The 23294-nt window shown below is 44.6% G+C and overlaps 2 protein-coding genes and 1 long non-coding RNA gene across 5 annotated transcripts in view; all 3 read right to left on the bottom strand.

Annotated features, from left to right (window-relative positions):
- ERBB3 (erb-b2 receptor tyrosine kinase 3) overlaps positions 1 to 2168 on the bottom strand; it is a 90577-nt gene extending 88409 nt beyond the window's left edge. Inside the window, exon 1 of the mRNA XM_081898510.1 lies at positions 1756 to 2168. Within this exon, the coding sequence (XP_081754636.1) occupies positions 1756 to 1927 (172 nt within the window). The 5' untranslated portion in view covers positions 1928 to 2168. The remainder of the gene's footprint in view (positions 1 to 1755) is intronic.
- Positions 2169 to 3922: 1754 nt separating this feature from the next.
- On the bottom strand, positions 3923 to 13220 carry LOC309363045. 3 transcript variants are annotated; one of them, XR_014165191.1, is made up of 4 exons: positions 11397 to 11755; positions 7343 to 7450; positions 6616 to 6740; positions 3923 to 3980 (listed from the first exon to the last, which is right to left on the bottom strand). It is a non-coding gene; the product is annotated as an uncharacterized lncRNA (long non-coding RNA). The 3 variants fall into 3 exon arrangements; XR_014165190.1 differs by lacking the exon at positions 3923 to 3980 and adding an exon at positions 12988 to 13220 and having other exon boundaries at positions 6502 to 6740; positions 11397 to 11546; XR_014165192.1 differs by lacking the exon at positions 3923 to 3980 and having other exon boundaries at positions 6502 to 6740.
- A 5955-nt stretch (positions 13221 to 19175) lies between these two features.
- RPS26 (ribosomal protein S26) lies at positions 19176 to 23294 on the bottom strand. The gene is made up of 4 exons (XM_081899061.1): positions 23139 to 23294; positions 20656 to 20833; positions 20106 to 20236; positions 19176 to 19273 (listed from the first exon to the last, which is right to left on the bottom strand). The coding sequence occupies exons 1-4, from the start codon at positions 23139 to 23141 to the stop codon at positions 19238 to 19240; spliced, it is 348 nt and encodes a 115-aa protein (XP_081755187.1). The 5' UTR covers positions 23142 to 23294; the 3' UTR covers positions 19176 to 19237.

Here is a 23294-nt window from a genome sequence, read left to right as displayed (position 1 = left end):
CAACAAGAAACCACAGAATTCTCTATATCACAAAACCTACATTGCACCCCCAGGATAACTGGGGCAAGGCAAGCTTTTCCCAATAGTTGGCCGTTGGAAATATGGTTGGTTCAGAATTTGTGTAAGCACAGCACACTGGAGAAGAGTTGAAAGAGCTGGATTTTTCTACTCAAGATCACCATTAGTTAAAAGTGTTGACAAGCTTGTTTCCAACTCTCCCCCCTTGCATGTTCTTTCAATATAGGTGGAGTCAGGATTCTAATCTATATTGGTGACTGGAATGTCAGATACACAGGCTCACGCCCCCAAACTCCATTAATTAGTCTGGAGTAGCTGCCACTCCCTCACGCAGCCTCAATAACTACAGTGGATCCGAATCCCCTACTTAACCCCATAAACCTGTTTTGAAAGGGCAGGATGAATTTGCCATATTTCAATCTACCAACAGGCAGGGTTATTAGAGGGCAATTGATCAATATGAACCACAGGTCCCAACCATGTTTACACAGAAGCTAGTCATACTGTATTCAACTGAGCTTACTCCCAGGTAAGTAGGGTTAGGGTTTGTTATTTTATGTGCCCTGGATAAGGAACTATGAAGAGGAAGTTACTCTGACCCAAGAATCCCCCCCCCAAACCAAATAAAGAATGAAAGAATTAAGTTCTCCTTAAGAACATCATGAGTGAAGGGACTCCTCAGGGAGGAGAACATGGCACTGAATAAAATTTTGTGGAAGAGTTGTGTGAAGTAGCCACTTGTCTCATACATCACTAATGACTAATACAATAATAATTTTTCCCTCCAAGATGACACTTAACTTCAAGGGGGAAAACAAAGAGTCGAATCCTACCTGAACACCACACCTTCTCTAACCTATATATCCTGTAAGCCCCAAATCCCAGGTATGTAAGTGGGGAGGGGCTATGGAAACTCAGTGAAGAGGAAAACGCACTTTGCACATGCTCACAGTCACTTGTTTACTATCATTACTTCAGGTGCGCCAGGGTTTTGAGGTTTAAACAAGACCTAGGGAATCAATTTCAAAGGCTGGGAGGGCTGAAAATCAAGTCCTGGTTCTGTAATTTCAGCCTAAAGCACCCCCCCTACACACACACACACACACACACACACAGAGTCTTCCCCACAGTTGATTCCAAAACCCAACCCTTCAAACAAGCGAAACAACATTTTACAGATTCCATAAAGTTTGAAGTTTCTGCCCTCCCTTTTAGGAGAAACACACACGCCTCTCCTCCATACCCCGCAATCAGCGAGCCAGGATCGCGCTCCTCAGACCCGTACCAATCGCGAAAATAAAAGATCGTTGTGGTTTGTTTGTTTGTTTGTTTGGGTGGGGGTGTCCCTCTCCCTTTAGAGAGAGGAAGAGCTGAGAGGCTGGGGAAGACGAGACACAAAAATAGGTTTTGCCACAGCTCGGCGGCACAGGTTCAAAGGCGTCTCTCCGTGGTATGAAACTAGTTCGCAGTTCCCCTCCCTACGGCTGACAAAACGAGAGAAAGATAATCAAACGCCTCGGATCCGATTTCGGGGGGGGGGGAAGTAGGGGGGTTTACACACCACTATCATGCGGGATATAAACACAGCCGCCGTGTAAGGTCCTGTTTAGGGCTAAACAGACACTCGATTGTGTTATTGCAAAGGGCAGTTTTCTCCTCGCGATTCCGCTCAAGGCAGCCAAAAAGAAAAGAAGACGGCAGATAACACACATTTTTAGGCTGTTCGGGGTCACATACCTGCTTGAGAAGCTGCAGACCGCAGGCTCCACAGGAGAAGGACCAGCCAAGGCACGAAGCTTCTGACCAAGTTGCTCTTCATCGTTAAAAGATCTTGAGTTGCTTTTGTATTTTGCTTGGGCTTTTCCCTTCCTTTCTCTGCCTTCCTCCCACCACCACTTGCTCCTGGCATGCGGCGGCGCGTTTTTCAGGCTATGGCATTCTGCATTTGGGATGAGGAAGAGGGCGGCAGGATGAGCCACCTGATCCCCAAGGGAAATGCCCACCAAGCTCTCCGGTTCTCTGGCTCAGCGGGGGTGTATGGAGCCGATCGCCTCCGTCCCCGCCGCCTCTCGACGCGGCAAGTTCTCCTCTAGAGCCAAGAGCACCAGCCGTGGCGCCTTTGATCAGTTTCACTTACACACAACAACTCGCAAATTACACACACTTCATTCAAGGGGAAGCTTAAGTCGCGCCTCATTGGCTGAGGCTGCGCTCTAGCCTGGCCAATCAGAGGACAACAGTCTAAGCTCCCATGCCGAGGAGTGGAAAGCGGAGATTTGTATTACTGTATTATTACTTTTTTAACAAGAAGGGTGGAGGTAGAAAGCCTTATCTAGTTCTAGGCAAGGGTGTCCCACGTTGTTGTTGTTGTTTTGCAAACCCTCATGAAAAAGAGTTCATAATAACGCGCACACCGCTGTAGTCAATGGATCAAACTAGCAACGAAACTACGAACTTGAGAAACCGTACCATATGAACATAATCCATTATCTGACTATATTGTAGATAATTTTTTGTTAGTGGTCATTTTGCCTTGAGGGTGGGGATTCACCCCCACCCCATCAAGCGATGGATAAATTATATTTATTAAATACATACATACATACATACATACTGGTAGTAGCAGGGACGTGCAAACAACTTTGGTTAGTAAAAATCCCACCGAGCCACGCTCTGCAGATTTAACCCACTTCCCTGATTATATGAAAAGTAGATGAAAAGTTACAATCTGACTCCTGTGTCTATATATAAATACCCTTGGCTGGACCAGGCTTCCCCTTCACCTCCAGGTTTAGTAATTAAGAAAACCTAAAAAAAGGTTCTCTCTCTCCCATTAAGCAGACCCTGGTTCCTTAGGACTATCCTGCTATATAAAGAAGGGCAGCTAGGCTGAGGTTTTTTTTTTAATTAGCTGTGATTTAACTGATATTGAAAAAGTTGAGATGCCCACCACTTTCTCCTCTTACGTAATGTTAATTCTGTGTAATGTGTCTAAATAGGTGGATTGATTTATTTGCCTGAGATGAAGCACTGACAACATATAAAACAAGCCTGTCTTGGGGTAATGTGAGTGCATTTTGCAGTTGCTGGAATCTACAAATCTACCTACCTACCTACCTAGCTATCATGTGATTGCATGCATATTTGGGAGGAGCTAAAATATTAGCTCCCATTGCTCGGTCCCAGCTCCTGCCAACCTAGCAGTTTAAAAGCACGCCAAAAAGTGCAAGTAGATAAATAGGTACCGCTCCGGCGGAAAGGTAAACGGCGTTTCCGTGCACTCCTCTGGTTTTGGTATTTCGTTGCACCAGAAGCAGCTTAGTCATGCTGGCCACATGACGTGGAAAAACTGTCTGTGGACAAACGCCGGATCCCTCAGCCTATAAAGTGAGATGAGCACCGCAACCCCAGAGTCATCTGTGACTGGACTTAGCTGTTGGGGTCCTTTACCTTTACCTTTAAAATATCAGGACTGAACAGCATTGTGGGGTGGGGTGGAGTGATTCTCTTTCTTCCAGTGAGACCAATGTGGTCTATTGGAAACTTTGGGCATTATAACAGTGTTTTAAATGTGGTTAATGTAAGGTCTGTGTCAGGGAAGAAAGGCCATATTCCTCTTACTTTCAGGTTGTAATTCTATACATGCTTACCTGCATTCATTGGGACTTACTTCCAAGTACAGTGGTACCTCGGGTTACATACGCTTCAGGTTACAGACTCTGCTAACCCAGAAATATTACCTTGGGTTTAGAACTTTGCTTCAGGATAAGAACAGAAATCGTGCAGCAGCAGCGCGGTGGCAGCAGGAGGCCACATTAGCTAAAATGGTGCTTCAGGTTAAGAACAGTTTCAGGTTAAGAACAGACCTCCAGAACGAATTAAGTACTTAAGCCGAGGTACCACTGTATATATGCTCTGTCAGGTGCCTAAAGGAGCTTCTTGCCACATCTATCCAGAACATGCTTTAAAAACAAACAACACTTAAAGTAAGGTTTTAGCCTTCGCTGTGTAGAATGGAAACATGTCATGCCACTTCACAGACAAATGTGGTTTTTCACAGGTTGGGAGGTAGGATAGATTTCCTCTAATACTGTCACAATTCCTAAACCTAAACCTAAATCAGTAAGGTTTTCCTTTTCTTAAATCAGCTAGTTGTAGAGGCTGAAGAACTACATTTGGCTTTGGGAGAACTGAGTCCAAATCTCAGATTAGCCATGGGGCTCACTAAGTAGTTTGCAGTTCCTTATCTTAGCCTAATTCAGCCCACCTCACAATGTTACTAGAAGGAGGCAGAGCCAGCCCTACTGTTGGGCAGAGGGAGGCGGCTGTCTAAGACGGCCAATGCTGATTGGCAGAATATGCCAGAACTGTACAGTGCCATGATGTCTGCCCCCTGGACTCCCTAAGTTAGCCAGCTGGTGGAGGACCCGGCTGCTGGAAAAAAAATTCACCTGCCAGTTTTATTCTGTTGCATTTATATCTGTTAAAGGCAGCAGGTATGGTTCTCTCCCTCCTCATTTAATCCTCACAACAACCCTGTGGAGTACATTAGGCTGAGAGGTAGTGGCTATCCCAAGGTCACCCAGTGAGCTTCATGGCCGAGTGGGGATTTGAACCCTGGTCTCCTAGGATCTAGTCCAATACTCTAACCACTACACCACACTGGCTCTCTGTATGTGGCCTTTGTATGTGGCTTCTATTTGTTGAATGAAGTGGTGGTAGTGAGGGAATCTTGTTCATAACCTCAGGCAGCAAAAATGTTTGGCCTGGTCTTGGGAAGGAGACATGACATGACTTGCAGAGCACTGAAAAAGCGACACAAGATCTACCCACCTGGGAAGAATGGCAGATGAAGTTGATGGACTACATGGAACTGGCGGAAATGACTGGCAGAATCCGAGACCAGGGAGAAGAGTCGGTGGAAGAAGATTGGAAAAAATTTAAAGACTATTTACAGAAACATTGTAAAATTAATGAATGTTAGAAGGATGCTGGAATGAAGTTATATGGCTTTAGCAGAAATGTTATAAAGAATTAAGTAAAAATAGATTGTTAATGGGCCAAAGCGGGAAAAGTAAGGTTAGATTGTGTTAAGATAAATTATAGGACAAAAACTGAGAAAGATGGAAAGGATTTGCTGAAATAGCTAACTGAACTAGAATACAAAAAAGGGAGGTGTGAGGAGGTTGATGAAACAAGTAAATGAAAGATAAGATATGGAAATATTGGATGTGTTTTTAATTGTTTCTGTTTTCGTTTTTGTTTTGTTAAGATAAGTAGTGTTTTTTGCTTTTTTATGTATTGTAATGTATTGTTTTGTTTTATTTAACTTTGTTTTCTTTTCTTTTTGTAATCCTTAAACTCTTAATAAATATTACTTTTTAAAAAAGCTTTTAGAAAGGTAAATAGGAATATTTGGATTGAAGAAGAGACAATTTGAGGATGTTTCCTTAAGGCTGCTACCAGGTAACATGGGAGGACTTAACAACCTAAGAACAAATATAATGACTCAACCAATGAAGGACATTTGGGTGGATACTTCCATCACACCAGCCTTGTTTACGTGTATTTAGAAATCTATCAAAACAGCTCAATCTCAGGTCCTGATTTCAGAAGCCCCTTGACATGTTTGCTGTGCCAGGGTTTTATTGTATTTCTTACCTTTATATCCCCCTCCTTCCTTCCATCATGTAACCCAAGTTAGCATACATGTCAGTCTTAGAGAAGTCCACATTTAAAGCACACCCAACAAACATTTAAAGCACATGACCTTCCCCCAAAGAACCCTGGGAACTTTGTTTGTTAAGGCTGCCTGGAACGGTATCCCTGTGAGTGGGGAAGAGTCATTCCCAGGATTCTTTGGGGGAAGGTCATGTGATTTAAATATGTGCTAGACGTGCTTCAAATATATGTGTGGATCTACAGTCTCCCATCCAGGCACTGTCCTCCTTGGCTTTGGCAAAGCCTCAGCTGCCTTCAGACCATATCCTGGAACTATAGGCTTGCACATGGGGCTAGTACTGTACCTCCTTGAGCATATGTAAAGTCTAAGAACAACCTAACACATCTAGGGTTTGGATGAAATTATTAAAGGGCAAAGACGTGTGGATTCTAGCCACCTTTGGACTTGAGAGCCTTCTTCTACAGCGCTAGATCACATCCATCTCAATATCATCAGTAGGATCCAGGAACCAGCACCTTAATGCAATGCTGTGTTTCTCTTCTGTTGTACATAAAGTTAGACTGGGCCACAGAACAGGAAAGAGAATAATTGTTTCAAGACAGCAAGAGAGTTTACTGAACATGAGAACAGCTGCGGAACTGGGTAATGCAGAACCTTGAGCGAGTGCAAAAGTTGTAACCCCCTCCAAATATTTCTTATTTGCACTATAATTCCTTTCAGTAGTGTCCCTTTTTATGGATCTTCTCAGTAGGTACTCATATAATTATAGGTGGTGGTGGTTATAATATTTTGCGCTCCCTCAGCTCTGCATGCCCACACTGCCTTAAATCTGGCATTGATAAGGACCTCCTTTCTCTCTTGCATTCTGCTTATAATGTCCCTTTTCCTCCTCATCTGTTCCTCTTTTCTAATACCTTTTGAGTTCTGCTGCTGTGTCTGCCACAATCTTCTGGGAAGAGCCAACGGGGAAACAAAAGCAGCCTCTATATCTATCCATCCATATCAAAGGCTCTCTTTGGCCATTCAGAGTGAAGACAGCCTGGCAGAGAGGAGAGAGAGATGGATGGACTGTTACTGTTGTGTCATCATCCTTATTCTCTGCCCGGGCCTTTGGCGGGAGAGAGCAACATGAGGAGCAGCACGCCACCAGCAAGGTCACCCTGTCACAGCGCATGGCGTCGAGGGAGGGAGAGGATGGCAGAGATTCAGGAGTGGGTGCTCAGAACAATGGCCGCAGTCAGGAGAGGAGTGGGAGGAAATGAGATCAGAGATAGCGTCAGAAGAAAGCAAAGTTCATGGGCACTGGAGATGGGGCCTCCCACCCTCTGCAGAAAGTAGCAGGATTCACCTGATAAGGTGTTGAAGGAAGCAGCTCTGGGGATCAATTTATCTGTTGGCAGCTTCTGGGCCAAACAGACCCCTCTGGAAGGATGAACCACAGGCCAAGCATGCGAAGCATGGAAGTTGCACCTACCAGGCAGCAGAGTGTCTAAGGATAAAGTGCAAGAAATCTGTAATTGGATCTCCCAACTTTTTTATATATTAGTTCTTTTATTTATCTATTTATAAAAAATATTTAAATACTGCTGTATCATAAAAATAGATCACAGCAGTTTACAGCAATATAAAAATCATACTCGCTGTAACATCAAACCCAGGAGTGGGAATCCTATGACTCTCCAGATGGTACTCATCTCTCATAATCCCTGATTGTTGACCATGCTAACTGAAGCTGGCAGGAGTTGGAGCCTAGTAGTAGTAGTAGTAGTAGTAGTAGTAGTAATAATAATAATAATAATAATAATAATAATAATAATAATAATAATGCCACTCTGGGCGGCTTCCAACAAAGATTAAAAATACATTAAAATATCAAACATTAAAAACTTCCCTGAACAGGGCTGCCTTCATATGTCTTCTAAATGTCAGGTAGTTGTTTATCTTTTTAACATCTGATGGGAGGGCGTTCCACAGGGCAGGCGCCACTACCGAAAAGGCCCTCTGTCTGGTTCCCTGTAGCTTAGCTTCTCGCAGTGAGGGAACCGCCAGAAGGCTCTCGGTGCTGGACCTCAGTGTCTGGGCAGAACAATGGGGGTGGAGATGCTCCTTCAGGTATACTGGGCCGAGACCGTTGAGGGCTTTAAAGGTCAACACCAGCACTTTGAATTGTGCCCGGAAACGTACTGGGAGCCAATGTAGGCCTTTCAGGACCGGTGTTATATTATTGTCCCTGGTCTAATGCCCCTCTAAGTCACAACTGTGGTCCAAAGAGCCCCAACCAGAGTTTTTATTATTCATGGAGGTGCAGGAATATACAGGCACCATACTTTAAATCTGCTTAAATGCCCATATCCTACTCCTTGATTAAAGCAGCTCTTGGGTGGAGCTGAGTTCTAATCCAGGTCAGCTCAAAATCCTGTCCAGATGAGCCACAGATGAGACATTCAGCACTGTAGCTGCTCAGCCTGTCCTTGAGGCATTGCTGAGCTTTAGCCCCAAATTTCCCTCCACCCAGCTCAGAGGATGAGTCACACAGAAAACAGGTGACACCAAAGAGGAAAAGATGATTTCTGACATAAATAGGACCTCAGGCCTGGAATGCAAGACTAGCCTTCTGCAAACCTCATAGCAGATTACATGGAGACAAGGTTTCAACTTGAAACCTTGCCATAAGAGAGAAGGACAGCATCTAATTGTTCCTTCGTTTCCCCCATTTCTGTAGTGACTGATCTCACATGCTTCAGGGCACCTCTACTTTGATGCTGTCCTCCAGAAACAGTTTGCATTCTGTCTCACTATTCCTCCCCCCTTTCTCTTCATTCTTACTTCCTTTTGTTCTGAGCAATCAGAAAACAAAGGGGACATTCTTTGTTTTTTGGGTGTTTCCCCCCCTCCCCCAAATCAGCCTTGGAATGTAGATGAAATACAAAAGCAGGGATAAGCACCTGCTGCTGCCCTCTGGCGCCATGCTGTGGCTCCTAGCTGGATGTGCATGGGGAAACCACACGCATAAGTGTGAACAGATTACTGCAGAGGTTTTCAAACTTTTTGAGTCCACGGCTCCCTTAACCAACTACATTCTTTCGGTGCCACCCCTGTGGGGCTCAGGAGCCCAGTTGTGTCACCCCTTGCCTGCAGAGCTGGCAGCCTCTCTCCCTTTTTTGAACACCCTCCCCTGTGGAGTGTTCCCTCAGACTCCTCTCCTCTCCCCTCTCCTTGGGGGTCCTCTGGGCAGCCACTGACCCTGGTCTCTAAGCTTCACCCCCTGCCCCAAAGAGGACCCAATGGATCCTATTCGCGTCCCGAGGTACCACTGTAGTTTATAGCCAGGGCTGCTGCAATAAACAGCTGTGCAAGCCTTTGGGATACCGAGACAGGAGAGGGCATCAGAGGAGGGAGGGAAGGAAAGAGGGACAGAGGCCCACAGCACCCCTGACCATCATTCAAGGCACCCCAGGGTGCCACGGCACACTGGCTGAAAACCACTGGATTACTGTAACATACTCCACATTGGCAGCTTTTGAAAGGTTCTCAATAACTATCACTGATCCACAGGATTGCCAACTTAGCCCCGCAACCATGGGTGCCCGGGGCAGTAGGTGCCATGCGGCGTGCATGGTCCTGGCACTGAAATTTGTGGGTGCCCAGCCCCTTCATGGGGAATTTTATGGGTTCTTGGGCACCCAGGGCCCCAGGGAGTTGGCACTTATGCTGATCCAGAAGGTACTTCCAGAATGTTAACTGGGGATGGCAAGAGTGGAACATACAGTGTTGATTCTAAGACAACTTCACTGGATCCCAGTTGGTTTCCAGGCTCAATTCAAAGGGACATGTTTAACCTCTATGGCGTTTAATTGTGTGCAGCAAGGATAGCTCAAGGACCAACTTCTCCCTTATAAAACATACCTATTCATTAATAAAAACTTCCTGAGAAACCTTACTATAAGCCTTTGGTGGGTGGGTGGTTAGCCAAACAGGGCATTGAGACATTGGCATTCTCTTTGTAGGGTCATTGACCATGCTTCCACTCTTCTGCCTGTTAGGGAACTGATAAGGATGAGTCTTTTCCCCCCACAGAAGGGTTTTGGGGCTTATTGATCACTTTTATCTGATTCAACTTGACATTCTTTTCTCTCCTGATTTTCCTTGCTGCGCAACCTGTTTTATTATTTATGCAGCTTGATTTTTTGGATTTTATGTAGTTTTTAACTGCAGGTTTTTATTAGTTGCCCTTCAGATCTATCAGCTCAGAATATAAAATAAGAATGTATTCAATTAATACATGTACAAGCAGGGATGACTCTTTATTCCACTGTGAAAACATAGCTATAAGAAAGAAGATAGACCCCACCTGATTCTGTGGCTAAAAACAGTCAACATCCCATTAGGGATGTTTTCTGCAAAAGGAGACCATAATCTCCTCATTTTGGCCAGAAGGAAACTGAATTGTAAACCCTTTTGAAAACTGAAATATTACACAGTAAATATTGCCAGTGGTAATTCTTGTCCAGACATCCGTATTCTGCAGCTGGTCATCACATATAAAACCCAATGTTCTGCTGGGATCAAATAATACAGCAGATGTTCATCTAGTTGCTGAATTTACAGAGGGCCCAGTTGCAGCAGTTTATGTAAGAACTAGGGACAGGAACGATGACCCAGACTTCATCAACATGCCAAGTTGTCATGTTTCTACAAGCCACATCACAAGCAAATAATTCAACCCAGACCATGTCCACCCCTATTTTTGCAAGGCAAATTGGTCTTCTAAGGGAAATCTTCAATTAGATTCATGATGTAAACAAGTGATGCTGAAATGCAAGGTAAGAGGCCTTCCTCCAGACTGCCATGGGCAGGCATGAGTCACCTACAGTACATTTGTACCAGGCATTAGTTTGACAAACATCCAGTTAGAAGTAGTACTTGCTCTTCCACTTAGGGACTATGGCCAGTGTTCCAGTACATTGAAAATTGCTTAAAAGATTAACAGAACTGGTTTTTCTTTATATCAAGGGCTTGTTAGCATCAGAAAGTGGAACAGGATATGCTCATGCTCCTCCCTGGTGCCAGTTAACTTATGGAAGGTCAACTTGAGTCAGTATCAATGCACATCCACAAGCATGCAAAATTGAGAACAGCACAGCATCTCAATTCAAGAAAGTTAAGTCTCAGAGTTATTCTGTATTCTGCAATCACAGCTCAAATTCTGTAATTTCATAGTAAATCCTACTAGCAACATTTGGGTTTCTGAACAAGGATTTTTAGCTGGGGCTCAGAAACAGATCTGATATTTCTGAGTTAGGAAACCGCCGTGATGTGGCCTTTTTTGGTTTCTGAACATTTAGTAAACATGAGAACATAGGAAGTGAGTCAGACCCATAGGAGCCAACTCCTAGAGGCCGAGGTCCCTTCAGGCCCCCCAATAAAATATTTGAGGGAGTTGCCCCAAGTTCATAGGTATTGCCATTCAAATGGTGTGCATACACCGCATCATTTAATATTGGGGGGAGCTTACTTGCTTCCCCCAATATTTTATTTGAGTTGGCACCACTGAAACCATTGGTCCACCTAGCTCAATAATGCTGATATGCCAAGGGAACCTTTTCATCTCAATTCCTGCTTGGGGGGCCATATGCCAACAGTGGGCGGAGGCAGTGGGAAAATGAACAGAGAAACAGATGCATGTGATTCTTACCTTTGTTCAGTAGGCTATATATCAGAAGTGCTGCTTTTCATGTTTTATGACCATGAACTTCCCTTCTGGTCACAGAAGTGTATATCCTGATGCTCACATTGCAGTGGAGATGGCCAGCTTCATCATCATCATTTTTTTAAAGCCCCAACACTGCAATTGCAATAAACATAATCCATCATCATCGTTTCAATACCGCAGGTCGGAAACAAAGACAAAGTGCAGATTATAACAGCCCTGCCATGGACACCTGTGTTATTATCTCCACATGTGATGTTGGGGGCAGGAGTTTACAGCATATCCTCCACTTTTCTCCAGTTAAAATAGGAACGCCCTATCATAATCATAATAATAATAATAATAATAATTTTGTTTATGCCCCACCCATCTGAATGGATTGCTCAAGCCACTTTGGGTAGCTTCCAACATATATAAAAACATAATAAAACATTAAACATTTAAAAACTTCCCTATACAGGGCTGCCTTCAGATGCCTTCTAAAGGTTGTATAGTTGTTTATTTCCTTGGCTTAGGGGTCGCAAAACTCCATACCCTCCAACATTTCTCTGATGAAAATAGGGATGTCCAGTGCTTTTTTCCTGGGGGTACGCATACCCCTAAACATTTTGTGAATCTTTGTACTTTTGCACATTTACTGTATTTATTTTTCCCGATTTGCACTATAAAATGGTGATTTTATTGAGTCAATATGAGAGTACTCCCTAAACATTGTTTTTTTGGGGGGAAGCACTGGGGATGTCCTATGGAAAAGTGGGACATTCTGGGATGAAATCAGAAAATTGGAATGGCTTCTGTAAACCTGGGACTGTCCCTGGAAAATAGGGACATTTGGAGGGTCTGATACAGTTATCCTGTATTGTCATGATTATCATATTATCAAGTGAGGGGCTGAGACTGGCAGATATTCTGATAAGGAGAGTTATTACCACTGGGCTTTCTCCATCGCTGACATAGGCCCAAGGCTTAGTGGTGCTTGGTAAATGGAGTCCTGTCAACTACCACAGAGGGGTGTCATTTCTGGGAGGCCTCAGCAGGCTCTCAAATAAATCAACAACGGGTGGGGAACCTTAAACTGAGCCTGAAGGCCACTTTTTTCGTTCGAGGGGCCAGATGCCAGTACTGGGTGAGGCTAGAGGGCAAAGTGGGCCTTGCAACTGTGAGGGGAGAGACTCCATCAGGCAAGGCCTCCTTTCACCTGCCTTGCCCCACCCTCTAGTCTCTGCTTCACAATTTGTATTGTATTATTTTATGTACTGTGGCTTGCCATTGTTTTATTGATTATAGTTTTAGAAATTATTTATTGTAACTGCCGAGTGGATTTCTGTTTAACTTTTATGTGTTGATATTATTATTTTATACTACTCTAATAATGGTTGAGTATTACTTTTTGATGTAGGTTGCTTATTTTAAAGTTCTATCATCACATTTTTGTACTGCATTAGATTGTTATAAGATGTACATTTTTTGTTTCTTCAGCTTGTAAACCACCTTGAGTATTGTAGGATAGAAAGACGGTATACAAATAAAATAATAATAATAATAATAATAATAATAATAATAATGGGTGTGTTACCTTTGAAGACTAGGCTAGCTTTAACACCCTCACACGTTCCTCTCTTTCCAGGTGTGCAGGAGGCATTAGCAGAATTTTAAATAACTGTTCCAGACAGGTAAAAACACCTGAGCAGAGTACAGAACAGGGTTGTGGCTCAGGGAAGAGAGCTGAGATAGGCCTGGGAGGCTCATTTGGGCTTTTAGGCCCAAAGCCTTTCCCCAGGCTCACCTTCTGTATTGTTATAAACAAAATCTGCCCTTCTTCCCTTATTGGGTATCCAAGAGCCCATACAGAGTCCTTAAGTGGGTTCCCTATCGGTAGGAGAAAATAACAGAGGCCAGCCAGAGAATATTGAGAAGCAAAGCAGCTAATAAGCCCAATCTTTATTAAAACTGTTGCAACAGGGTGCTCCCCTCACACGCAGGAGGACGGAGGAGGACCCCGAACAAAGGTGTGCCTGCCCTTATATAGACATTTTAAATTCCCTGCCCTGGAGCTCAAGACCACCCCTCCATACATCATACATACATCACAGGTGGGGTGTAACCCAAGACCACCCCCCACAAACATCATACCTACATCACAGAAAAGATGGTCTACAACAGAAATTTGACTGTTGTTGTTTTTCCTGTCAGGTTATCTGATAATGTCTTATCTGATTGCTTTTCCTGGTAGCCAGCCCATTCCTTTGAGATAGTGATTACCTATTTCCTGAGACAATGGGAAGGTTCCCTCACCCCCTCCCTGCTTGCAGAGAAAACATTTGGTCAGTTTGGGAGTCAAAATGGTTTCAAGGCGGTCTTCCTGTGCTGCTCCAGACATGTGGTCCACATATCTATGTTTGTGCTTGGTTGGTACATTTATGATCATTTATTATATATATAAAATGGTAAAGGGACCCCGGACCATTAGGTCTAGTCGCGGACGACTCTGGGGTTGCGGTGCTCATCTTGCTGTATTGGCCAAGGGAGCCGGCGCACAGCTTCCGGGTCATGTGGCCAGCATGACTAACCCGCTTCTGGCGAACCAGAGCAGCGCATGGAAATGCCATTTACCTTCCCGCCGGAGCGGTACCTATTTATCTACATGCACTTTGATGTGCTTTCGAACTGCTAGGTTGGCAGGAGCAGGGACCGAGCAACGGGTGCTCCCCACATCACGGGGATTCAAACCACCAACCTTCTGATCGGCAAGCCCTAGGCTCTGTGGTTTAACCCACAGCGCTACCTGTGTCCATATATATATATATAACCTTAAAATTTTTATTACCGTAGACATTTCCCATTTAGGATGATCTGTAGGATGCAGGACCACCAGTCCCTTAATGCCACACGGTGCTTCTCTCTCCCCTCCAAGCATGTAGAATTAAGACTGGATCCACAAAAAGGGGAATACTTGTTTCAGGACAAGCCAGCAAAAGAGTCTGCTGAGCATGAGAGCATCTGTTTCTGTTTTGCATTCTGCCACGGCGTCCTCATAGGTCACCCTTTTGCAATAACTTTTGAGTCCCACTGCTGTCTCTGCTGCAAAATTATAGAGAGAGCCTATGGGAAACAAAAGCGGCCTCTGTTATCTATCCATCCGTTCAGATGGATGCTATTCCAAGTGGAGAGAGAGAGAGAGAGCGTGGCAGAGAGAGGAAGGAAGGAAGGAAGGAAGGAAGGAAGGAAGGAAGGAAGGAAGGAAGGAAGGAAGGAAGGAAGGAAGGAAGGAAGGAAATGAGTGCTGGGTTATTACTGTTGTGGCATCATCCTCATTCCCTGCTTGGGCCTTTGGTGGCAAAGGATGGCAGGAGCAGCACCACAGATGATGCAAGGTCACCCTGTCACAGCGCATGGCATGGAGGGAGGCAGAGGATGGCAGAGATTCAGGAGTGGGCGCTGAGAACAATGGTTGCAGTCAGGAGAGGAGTGGGAGGAAATGAGATCAGAGATAAGTGTCAGAAGAAAGCAGAATTCATGGGCACTCGCTGCAAACAGGGCCTCCCAGCCTCAGTTAAAAAACAACTGATGGGGGCTGATGTGCTGAAGGCAGCAGCCCTGGGGCAGGATCTGTCTATTGGCAGCTTCTGAGCCAAGCAGGCCCTATGGAAGAATGGGCCATAGGCCAAGGATACAAGGCACGAAGGGGCACCAAGTAAGCAGCATTTCCCCCATGCAGCCCTTTTTCTGATTGAATTCCCCTTATGCTTCATGCGATCTTCAAAGTTAATTTTTTAAAATGGCAAAACATTATTACCCTTCTGAAGCACAGTATTCCATAATCAACAAAACCCCTTCGGTGTTCAGAGTCATAGGTGCCAGTGTGGCACCTTCACTAGAATGTCACAAAAAAGTGAGCGAGCTGTGTGCATGTGCATTGAAGAGGAAGCATGATGCTGGAGCCTAAAGTCTGCAACTTGCAAGTCTTGAAATGAGAGTATACAAGGTGTTGGGTTAGTCTCTTGTCTGGTGGAAGGGTGTGAATGTGTGGTCCGCTGAGGTTGTTGGGGCAAAGAAGTCATAATGACTGTTTGCAACGTTACTGAATATATCAAATATAGCAGTTTTTAGAGACCGTAACTCTTTCATTTTAAGCAAGGATATAAATCACCACAGGATCCAATCAGATTTGACCTTTAAGTGCTCTACTACCCAATTTGGACCAGGACATATAGCTGTGATGTGTGATCTCCTCCCACTGTCGTGTAACTCTCTTTAAGGCTGGCAAAAGTTGGGAATCCAGAAACAACTGGAAGGTTACAGGTTTATCATCACTAGTTAAAACATCCCACTCCTCTACTCTAGCTCTGATCCAAACTGCCCCAACAGAGTTGTTGAGGAAATATACAGGAACCATGCAAGTGACTTTCAACCTGCTTAAAACTTGAGTTCTTAAATGACCAAATCCTACCTCGAGATTAGAACATCTCAAGTGCAGCAGAGTTCCTATCCAAGTCAGCTCAAAGTCCTGCCCAAGATGAGCCACAGGTGAGAAACTCAACATGGCGGCTACTCAGCCTGCCTTTAGGCATTGCTGGGCTTTAGCCACAAATTTCCCTCCACCCAACTGAGAGGGTGAATAACACAGGAAATAGGCGACACCAAAGGGGAGGGGAGTTTCTGTTGATCTAATTAGGGCCTCAGGTCATTTCTTGGCCTGTAATATGTTAAGTTTGATTATAAACTCTTCATTGTTCACACAATCCCAAAGTGAGAAACACGTCAACATAATAAAACAGTTCAATTAAATATACCTTGACTATTTTGACATCAGAACATCTAATTGTTACCTGGTTACTTCCAATCTCTGCAGGGCCTTGATCTCATAGGCTTCAGGGGACCTCTAATTTAATCCTGTCCTCCCTAAACTGTTTGCAATCTTTTTCTAATATCCTCCCCACTATTTCTTCAATCTTCCTCCATGTGTTCTGATACAAAGCAGTTAGAAAGCCAGAGATGCATTATCTAATAAAAATAATCACCGTTTCATATTGTTATGGATTTGGAATGATGCACAGTATTAGGAGAGGTAAGCATCTAGAGCTGCCCTCTGCTGCCACCCTGTGCCTACTAGCAGGAACTACATGAGAAATAAAACACCCAAACCAGGAAATTTGCATCTTCTTCATATTCAGATTTGATGACTGCAACAGACTCTATAATGGCTGCTATTGAGCGGATACTGTATTACAATTGGTCCAGAATGTGGCTGTCATAATTTTAAGTGAGTCAAACAACTTCTTTGCGTTGTTATGGTCCAAAGGAAGGCACAGCAATACGTTTGGCACCAGCTTGGCTGAAGGAGTTGCCAGAAGTCACAGCGGGGTTGCTAAAAGGGAGCAGGCATTTTAAATGTAGTAAGTTGGTCTTTTGCCTTGCCTGACAGTACATACCAGGGCTCCATTCAATGGGCTCATTTTAACCTATAAAGCTGCAAAACAGCCAAGGACCCCAGTACCTGAAGCACAGCGATCCCAGAGTGTGCTCGAACCACCAACCTTCTGGTTAACAGCAAGACTCACCAACTCATTGTGCCACTGGGGGCTCTACCTGTGGAATCGTCTCCCCAGAGTTCACCAAAGTGTATGGGGCCTGTGGTGTATGGGGGTTACTTACTTTTATATAGGGGCATTTTCTTTTGGGCTGCCTCCAACAAAGCTCCACTGGCACGTCAAACTTGTATGCATGCGACAGATATTCCTCTTCCTCTTCTGTCTCCTCCAGCCCCTTCCCCATCAGTGCCAGGGGGTGGGAGTCACATCTTTTGAACGAGTTATCATAAACCAGGAAGTACATCTGTGTGGCTTGGAGAATGGTTTCCAAACCATCTTAAACACAGTACTACCTTGCAGTACTTTCACCAGTCATAGTGGGAGTTCTGACCTAGAAATCCACATCCTGGTGATTGTGGATTAAACCAAGGTTCTGCTATGCTCAATGAATGCAGAGAGGGTTAAGGCCAAACACAAGAATTATGACCCAGATTGGATCATCATGTTGTCATGTATATATATAAGCCACATCATTAACAAAGAATGCAACCCAGACCATGTCCACCCCTATTTTTGCAAGGCAAATTGGTCTTCCAAGAGAAACCTTCAATTAGATTCATGATGTAAACAAGCGATGCTGAAATGCAAGGTAAGAGGCCTTGCTCCAGACTGCCATGGGCAGGCATGATTCACCTACAGTACATTTGCACTGGGCATTAGTTTGACAAACATCCAATTGGAAGTAGTACTTGCTCTTCCACTTAAGGACTATGGCGACTTTGTAAAAGAACATCAAAAACTAGCAAAATAATTCATGTCTAGGAAAGCCTTCAAGCTCAATGAAGCTTACTCCCAGGTAAGCGGGTTCAGGTTTGCAGCCTAAATGTTCTTTTCTTTATATTGGGTTGCATTTACTCTTCCTTCTGCTAAAAGGGGCTCCTTCTATTTGCTGAAATAGCTTTGATCAAGGGAAGACTTCTGCTAGACGAAGCGGTAGTTGTTGTTTCTCCTGTATTCCTCTTTCCTCTATAGCCTTCAGCATCACCTCACATGCTGTTGGGAAGGATCCCTCAACCCCCCCCCCCCGAGCCAGAGCAGCCTTTTAAGGAACTGTCAAAAGAAGGAAAAACCCTGCTTAACTCCAGTGGAGCATTACATGAGTGGAATTCCACTCAGCCCAACTATGAATGCGATCAAGTAAACTTTTTGTATTAGAGGTGGGCAAGTTTGAATCCTCCAAAAGCTGTTATAATACAGCTATATCTGAGAAGCATAAAAAAGGAACACAATGTACTGCTTCTCCCAGGCCCTAGCTACTTCCAGAAGTAGTTACTGGTCAGTGTGAGGACACATCAAGAGTTCATTTCCAGTGTGCAGGCCCACACAAGTGCAAACTGAGTAGAAACAAAGTTGGAGGTGCTTTGTGCATCAATTGATCCAATCCACCGCTTGATCTATGAAATCTGAAACTAAAGCATCCACAATACACATCCGTCCAGCCCCTGCTTGAAGATACACCACTACATTTAGCCTAGCTCTCTGGAGCACAAAGTAACAAGTCTTTGCTAGCTTCTATGACAGTCCTTAAAGTGCCTGATGAGTACTATCTGCTTACACCCACACCCACCCAGTTCCTTACCTCATACAACCTTTTTCCAATACAGCTGACCACATCTTTATTGCCCTCCACCAAACCTATTCAGTTTGTTTAGCTCTTGTTAACCATTTTGTGGCTGTGGGCAAATTTGGAAACACAAGGAACTGTTCTGAGCTACAAACACACACACACACACACACACACACACACACACACACACACAATCACAGAGGCAAGTACACCCCGCCCCCCTGCCATGCGGCCACTCTCTTTCCACCCACCAGCAATTAGCTTGAAAAAGCGTGTTTTATCTTTTTCTGAACCCTAATTTGCAGGGAGGGAATCTTCCTGGAAACTCCCCAAGAAGGTCACCCACAAATGATGGGGAGGGGGGGAACAAGGAATGCTCTCACCAGTGAAAACACGTCACATGGCATTCTTGGCTTCTAAACATTGAACACATTTCCAATTACTTCAGTCCTGCCTACAAACGTGAGGACTACCAATACAAATTGCACTCTACATACTTCTAAACATACAGATTTCTAAGTTCCACAGTCAGTATGCCTAAATAACAGCTAACAACAAGTCCAGCCCTTTAAAAACAACACAACAACACTCTAGCCCAATAACGCATAAAGACCAGCTGTAAATTTATTGTGTCAATAGTAAAAACTGGCATCATTCAAACCATCTCTTTACATAGGCTTAGGGGGTGGTCTTGGTGCAGCACCCTGGGGGGGAAAAAAGAAAGGTTGTGTTAGGGGACAGTCATTTAATTTTGACAGTTATCTAAAGCAAGACATTACTCAATTGTCATCACAAGACCAATTTGATACAGGTGAGTTGCAACAAATGAACAATGCAGTCAGGGGAGCTGGCCTTGCCTTTTTGATGTAATCTTCGACATTTAAGATTAGGCATTTTAATGAATCCTGGCTTATGTCACTATACATCACCATGTACACAGGTGGCACTGTAGGAGCTGCAATGCAGCTGCCTCCTGGGGCAGACTGTGGCTCTATAACAGCCTTTCTCAACCTGTGGGTCCCCAGATGTTGTTGAACTACAACTCCCATCACCCCTAGCAAGGCCAGAGCTCAGGGATGATGGGAGTTGTAGTCCAACAACCTCTGGGGACCCACAGGTTGAGAACCGCTATAAGGTTCAGTAAGAACCCGGTGATGCAATTATTCCTGCAACATTCTGGTGCCTGTATTCCGTATTATTTCCAACCTCTTCCCCGTGTAGCTTTTCATTGGCGCTCAATACAAAGTGTGCAAATCTCTACTGTAAGCCACACAAAAATACTGGGAAAGGATGCCAGCTGGTATAAAAGGACTTAAATGAAGAACCTCAGAAAAAGCACACACACAATAACCCTATGCTTTTTTAGAACAGGGTATCACAGGAAGGAAAGCGCTCCATTTTTATGCTCGGGACATTTCGTTACATAATAATGCAATATCTTAGTGCAAAGGGACATTTCAATGCTGATGGTGCCTCACCAGCTAGGAGGTTTTGAAGTGCATAACTTTAAGAACAACTTTAAGACAACACACTTACAGCAGGCCTGAACCGGGGTGGAGGGGTACGGTCCTTCCGGGCCTCACGGGAACGGTTCCTCACCACCTTGCTGTGGATGGCACAGCTAACACAATAGTGAAGCTTCACATAGAGTTTGGGCAGCACATATGCTGGAGAGAAAGGAAGAAGCAACAGAGTTAAGTACACAGGCATGCAACTTTTGCACTATAGAAAGGCAAAATCCAGTTCTTATATAGCACCCGTGAAAAGCTTCAGAAGTCTTCCAATGGATGGAGTACTGCCGGTTAGGCTCATTAATGGGCTCTGAATTTTCCAAAAGAAAACCAGCATATAAAATAATATTTTAAAAGAAAAATATTGAGGAGCTTAAACTTTCAAGAGATGTATATCTCATGTTTATTCTGACAGAACAAAGCACACTAAGCATATAACACACTTCAGTTAAGAGTCATAATGGGATTTGATTTCTGTTTTTACACAAAGAAATCAGTCTTCATTCCACCCTTCTCAAACTTTATGAATACTGGTAAACCAGAAATAGCATATGGAGGAGACATAAGATACTTACAGTCAAACACACTTGCTTCCGAGATATCTCGGACTGCGGCTGCTTCTACTATGTTTCGGATGACAAACTTCTTAATGGCCTTGTCCTTGGGGACGCAGCGGGCACAGTTGGTACAGCGAATAGGCTGGACATGTCCCCGGCCCTTCTTGGCACGGCCGTTATTCCTTCTCTTCTTGGTCTGTTTAAAGGGACAGAAATTTATAAATATTAAGGTATTGGAGAACAAACATAGCACTACAGAACACAGGAAAAGCACTTCTCAATACTGAGCAGTATATTCCAAATACCTCTCACTTGGGCATCTCTAGTAAGCATCAGCTCCAGAGATAGGCAAGGAAACTTTGCAGCAAAGAAAACAGGCATAGGCAAACCCGGCCCTCCAGATGCTTTGGGACTACAATTCCCATCATCCCTGACCATTTCTCCTGTTAGCTAGGGATGATGGGAGCTGTAGTCCCAAAACATCTGGAGGGCAGTTTGCCTAAGCCAGAAATAAAAGCAGAGATCCCTAAAATCACCCAAATTCACACCATAATTAACGAGTAAGTATACCTCTGATAAGCTGTTGATGGTGTCAAACAAAGCTAATGGATTTAAGTACCATAATGTCCTCACCTGTGAGCTTCAACAGCACTGGCTTCTGGTTTATTACGATATATGGTGACAGCTACTAGCTTAAATCATGGGCATAGCCAGGAGTGGGGCAGCTAACCTCCCCAATGAATAAAAATGGCTTAACTAAAAGCAGAAATAATCAGAATATTTGAAATTGGAATGCTCTCTGAGATCAGTACACACTCCATTCTAAGTGAGGGCCAATGCCACCATGCAGTATTTTTGCTTCTTTAAGTTTTAGTTTGTTTGGTTTGTGAAAAAGGAACTTTAAGTAACTAAAAAATAAAATGGGTTTCTTGTTACAGGCTGGGATTTAAAGTGATTCCAGTGACACTTTTTTAAATGTTTGGTATTCACCCCCCAGAAACCCAACAAAACTAGGTGACAGAAAGATAAACACATCTGTAAAGGTTAGCAATTCCTTGCTCCCCCCTTTCCACACTACCACTGCCTATTCACATGCAGCAGGGTGACTTGAACTTTCAGTATAATGGCAGAGACTGAGGTGTTCAAAGAACCAGAGGTGTCATAACACTATTTTTACCAGTGAAATGTGTATGCACTATGCTCACTGCCACTCACCTCCTAGAGCCACACCAAGGCATTTTTTTGCGAGTTCTAGTTATTTATGTATATTTACACCCTGCCTTTCATCATGGGACTCCAGGAAGCATACAAGCAATTCCCTGGCAGTATCCCATTTAAGTGCAGACCAAACCCAGGGGCCTGCTTTGTGTCTGCAAGGTGTCTTCAAGTGCATCATTTGAGCTCTCCCAGGCGCCAGTGACATCTCCCGCCCCCTTTTACATTCTTTAAATCGCGCCTTTTCAGTTCAGTATTAAATCTTTCATTCTGCGAGCCGAAGTCTGAGAGAACTGAACAAGAGGCGGCCAGGGCAGAATGTGAATGTTTTCAAGCACCAATCCTCTCTCGCTCTTCATGGAAAGGAAGGGAATCCTCATGTTCCCAGGGGAACATTAATGATAATAATCTATTATTTATACCCCGCCCATCTAGCTGGGTTTCGCCAGCCACTCTGGGTGGCTACCAACAGAATATTAAAAGCACGATAAACCCAGAAGCTCACTAGCGAGCACAGGAGCCAACTCCTAGGGGGCTTTTTGGCTCCCCCAATAAAATATGAGAGGGAGCCAATGCCCCCAAGTTGATGGCCATTGCCATTCAAAAGGTGTGCGTGCATTGTGTCAATGTGATAAGATTACTTGGGGCGGGGCTTACCTGCCCCCCACCCCACCCAATACAGTGGTACCTCGGGTTACATACGCTTCAGGTTATAGACTCGGCTAAGCCAGAAATAGTGCTTCAGGTTAAGAACTCTGCTTCAGGATGAGAACAGAAATCGTGCCCCGGCAGCAGCAGGAGGCCCCATTAGCTGAAGTGGTGCTTCAGATTAAGAACAGTTTCAGGTTAAGAACGGACCTCCGGAACGAATTAAGTACGTAACCAGAGGTACCACTGTATTTTATTCAAGCTGCTCCCCGCCCCCCCAAGCTAGAGGGAAGCGGGCTGCCCTGCAGGCAATCATGTGCACGGAGGATGGGCCCGTCACGAGAGGGAAGCCCGCGCCAAGGGAGCAGGAAAAAGGGGGGAGACGGGCTGTACCAATTGGAGCCCGTAAGGTGGGGGGAGGATACTTGAGGAATGTTGAGGCGTTTGAGGGCCGAGAGGGTGACCCGGAGCCGTTAACTCCAAGCCGTTAAAGGGGAACAGGATGGCAGCCCCACCACCAAACCCATTCAAATCCCTATCTATCTCGTTCTTCCCGCTCCCGCCCTCTCAAACTCAGGGCTTTGGCCTCCATTCCCCTTTCTCCGGCCCCGCGGAGCCACACGCGCAACTCTACCCACCATTTCGGCGCTCAAGAAGAGGCGAAAGAGGATCCGGCGGCCGCCCTGCGATCCTTATATAGCTATCCCTCCGCGAGGCGGAAATGCTTCACCTCATTTCCGCCCACGGTTAAAAAAGAGATTTTCAAAGAACGGGTTAAGGAGCCGGGGGGAGGT

This window comes from Podarcis melisellensis (assembly GCF_964234715.1).
Source record: "Podarcis melisellensis genome assembly, chromosome: 2".
NCBI lineage: Eukaryota > Metazoa > Chordata > Lepidosauria > Squamata > Lacertidae > Podarcis > Podarcis melisellensis.
Note: the sequence above shows the minus strand (reverse complement) of the source record. Positions and strands in the feature narration are given on the sequence as shown.

Excerpts from the sequence above, each read along its gene's own strand:
- RPS26 (XM_081899061.1), bottom strand. Across the intron at positions 20,237-20,655 it reads GGAAGCAAGTGTGTTTGACT|CATATGTGCTGCCCAAACTC; the intron begins GTAAGTATCTTA and ends CTTTCTCTCCAG. Across the intron at positions 19,274-20,105 it reads CACCCCGGTTCAGGCCTGCT|GGTGCTGCACCAAGACCACC; the intron begins GTAAGTGTGTTG and ends TTTCCCCCCCAG.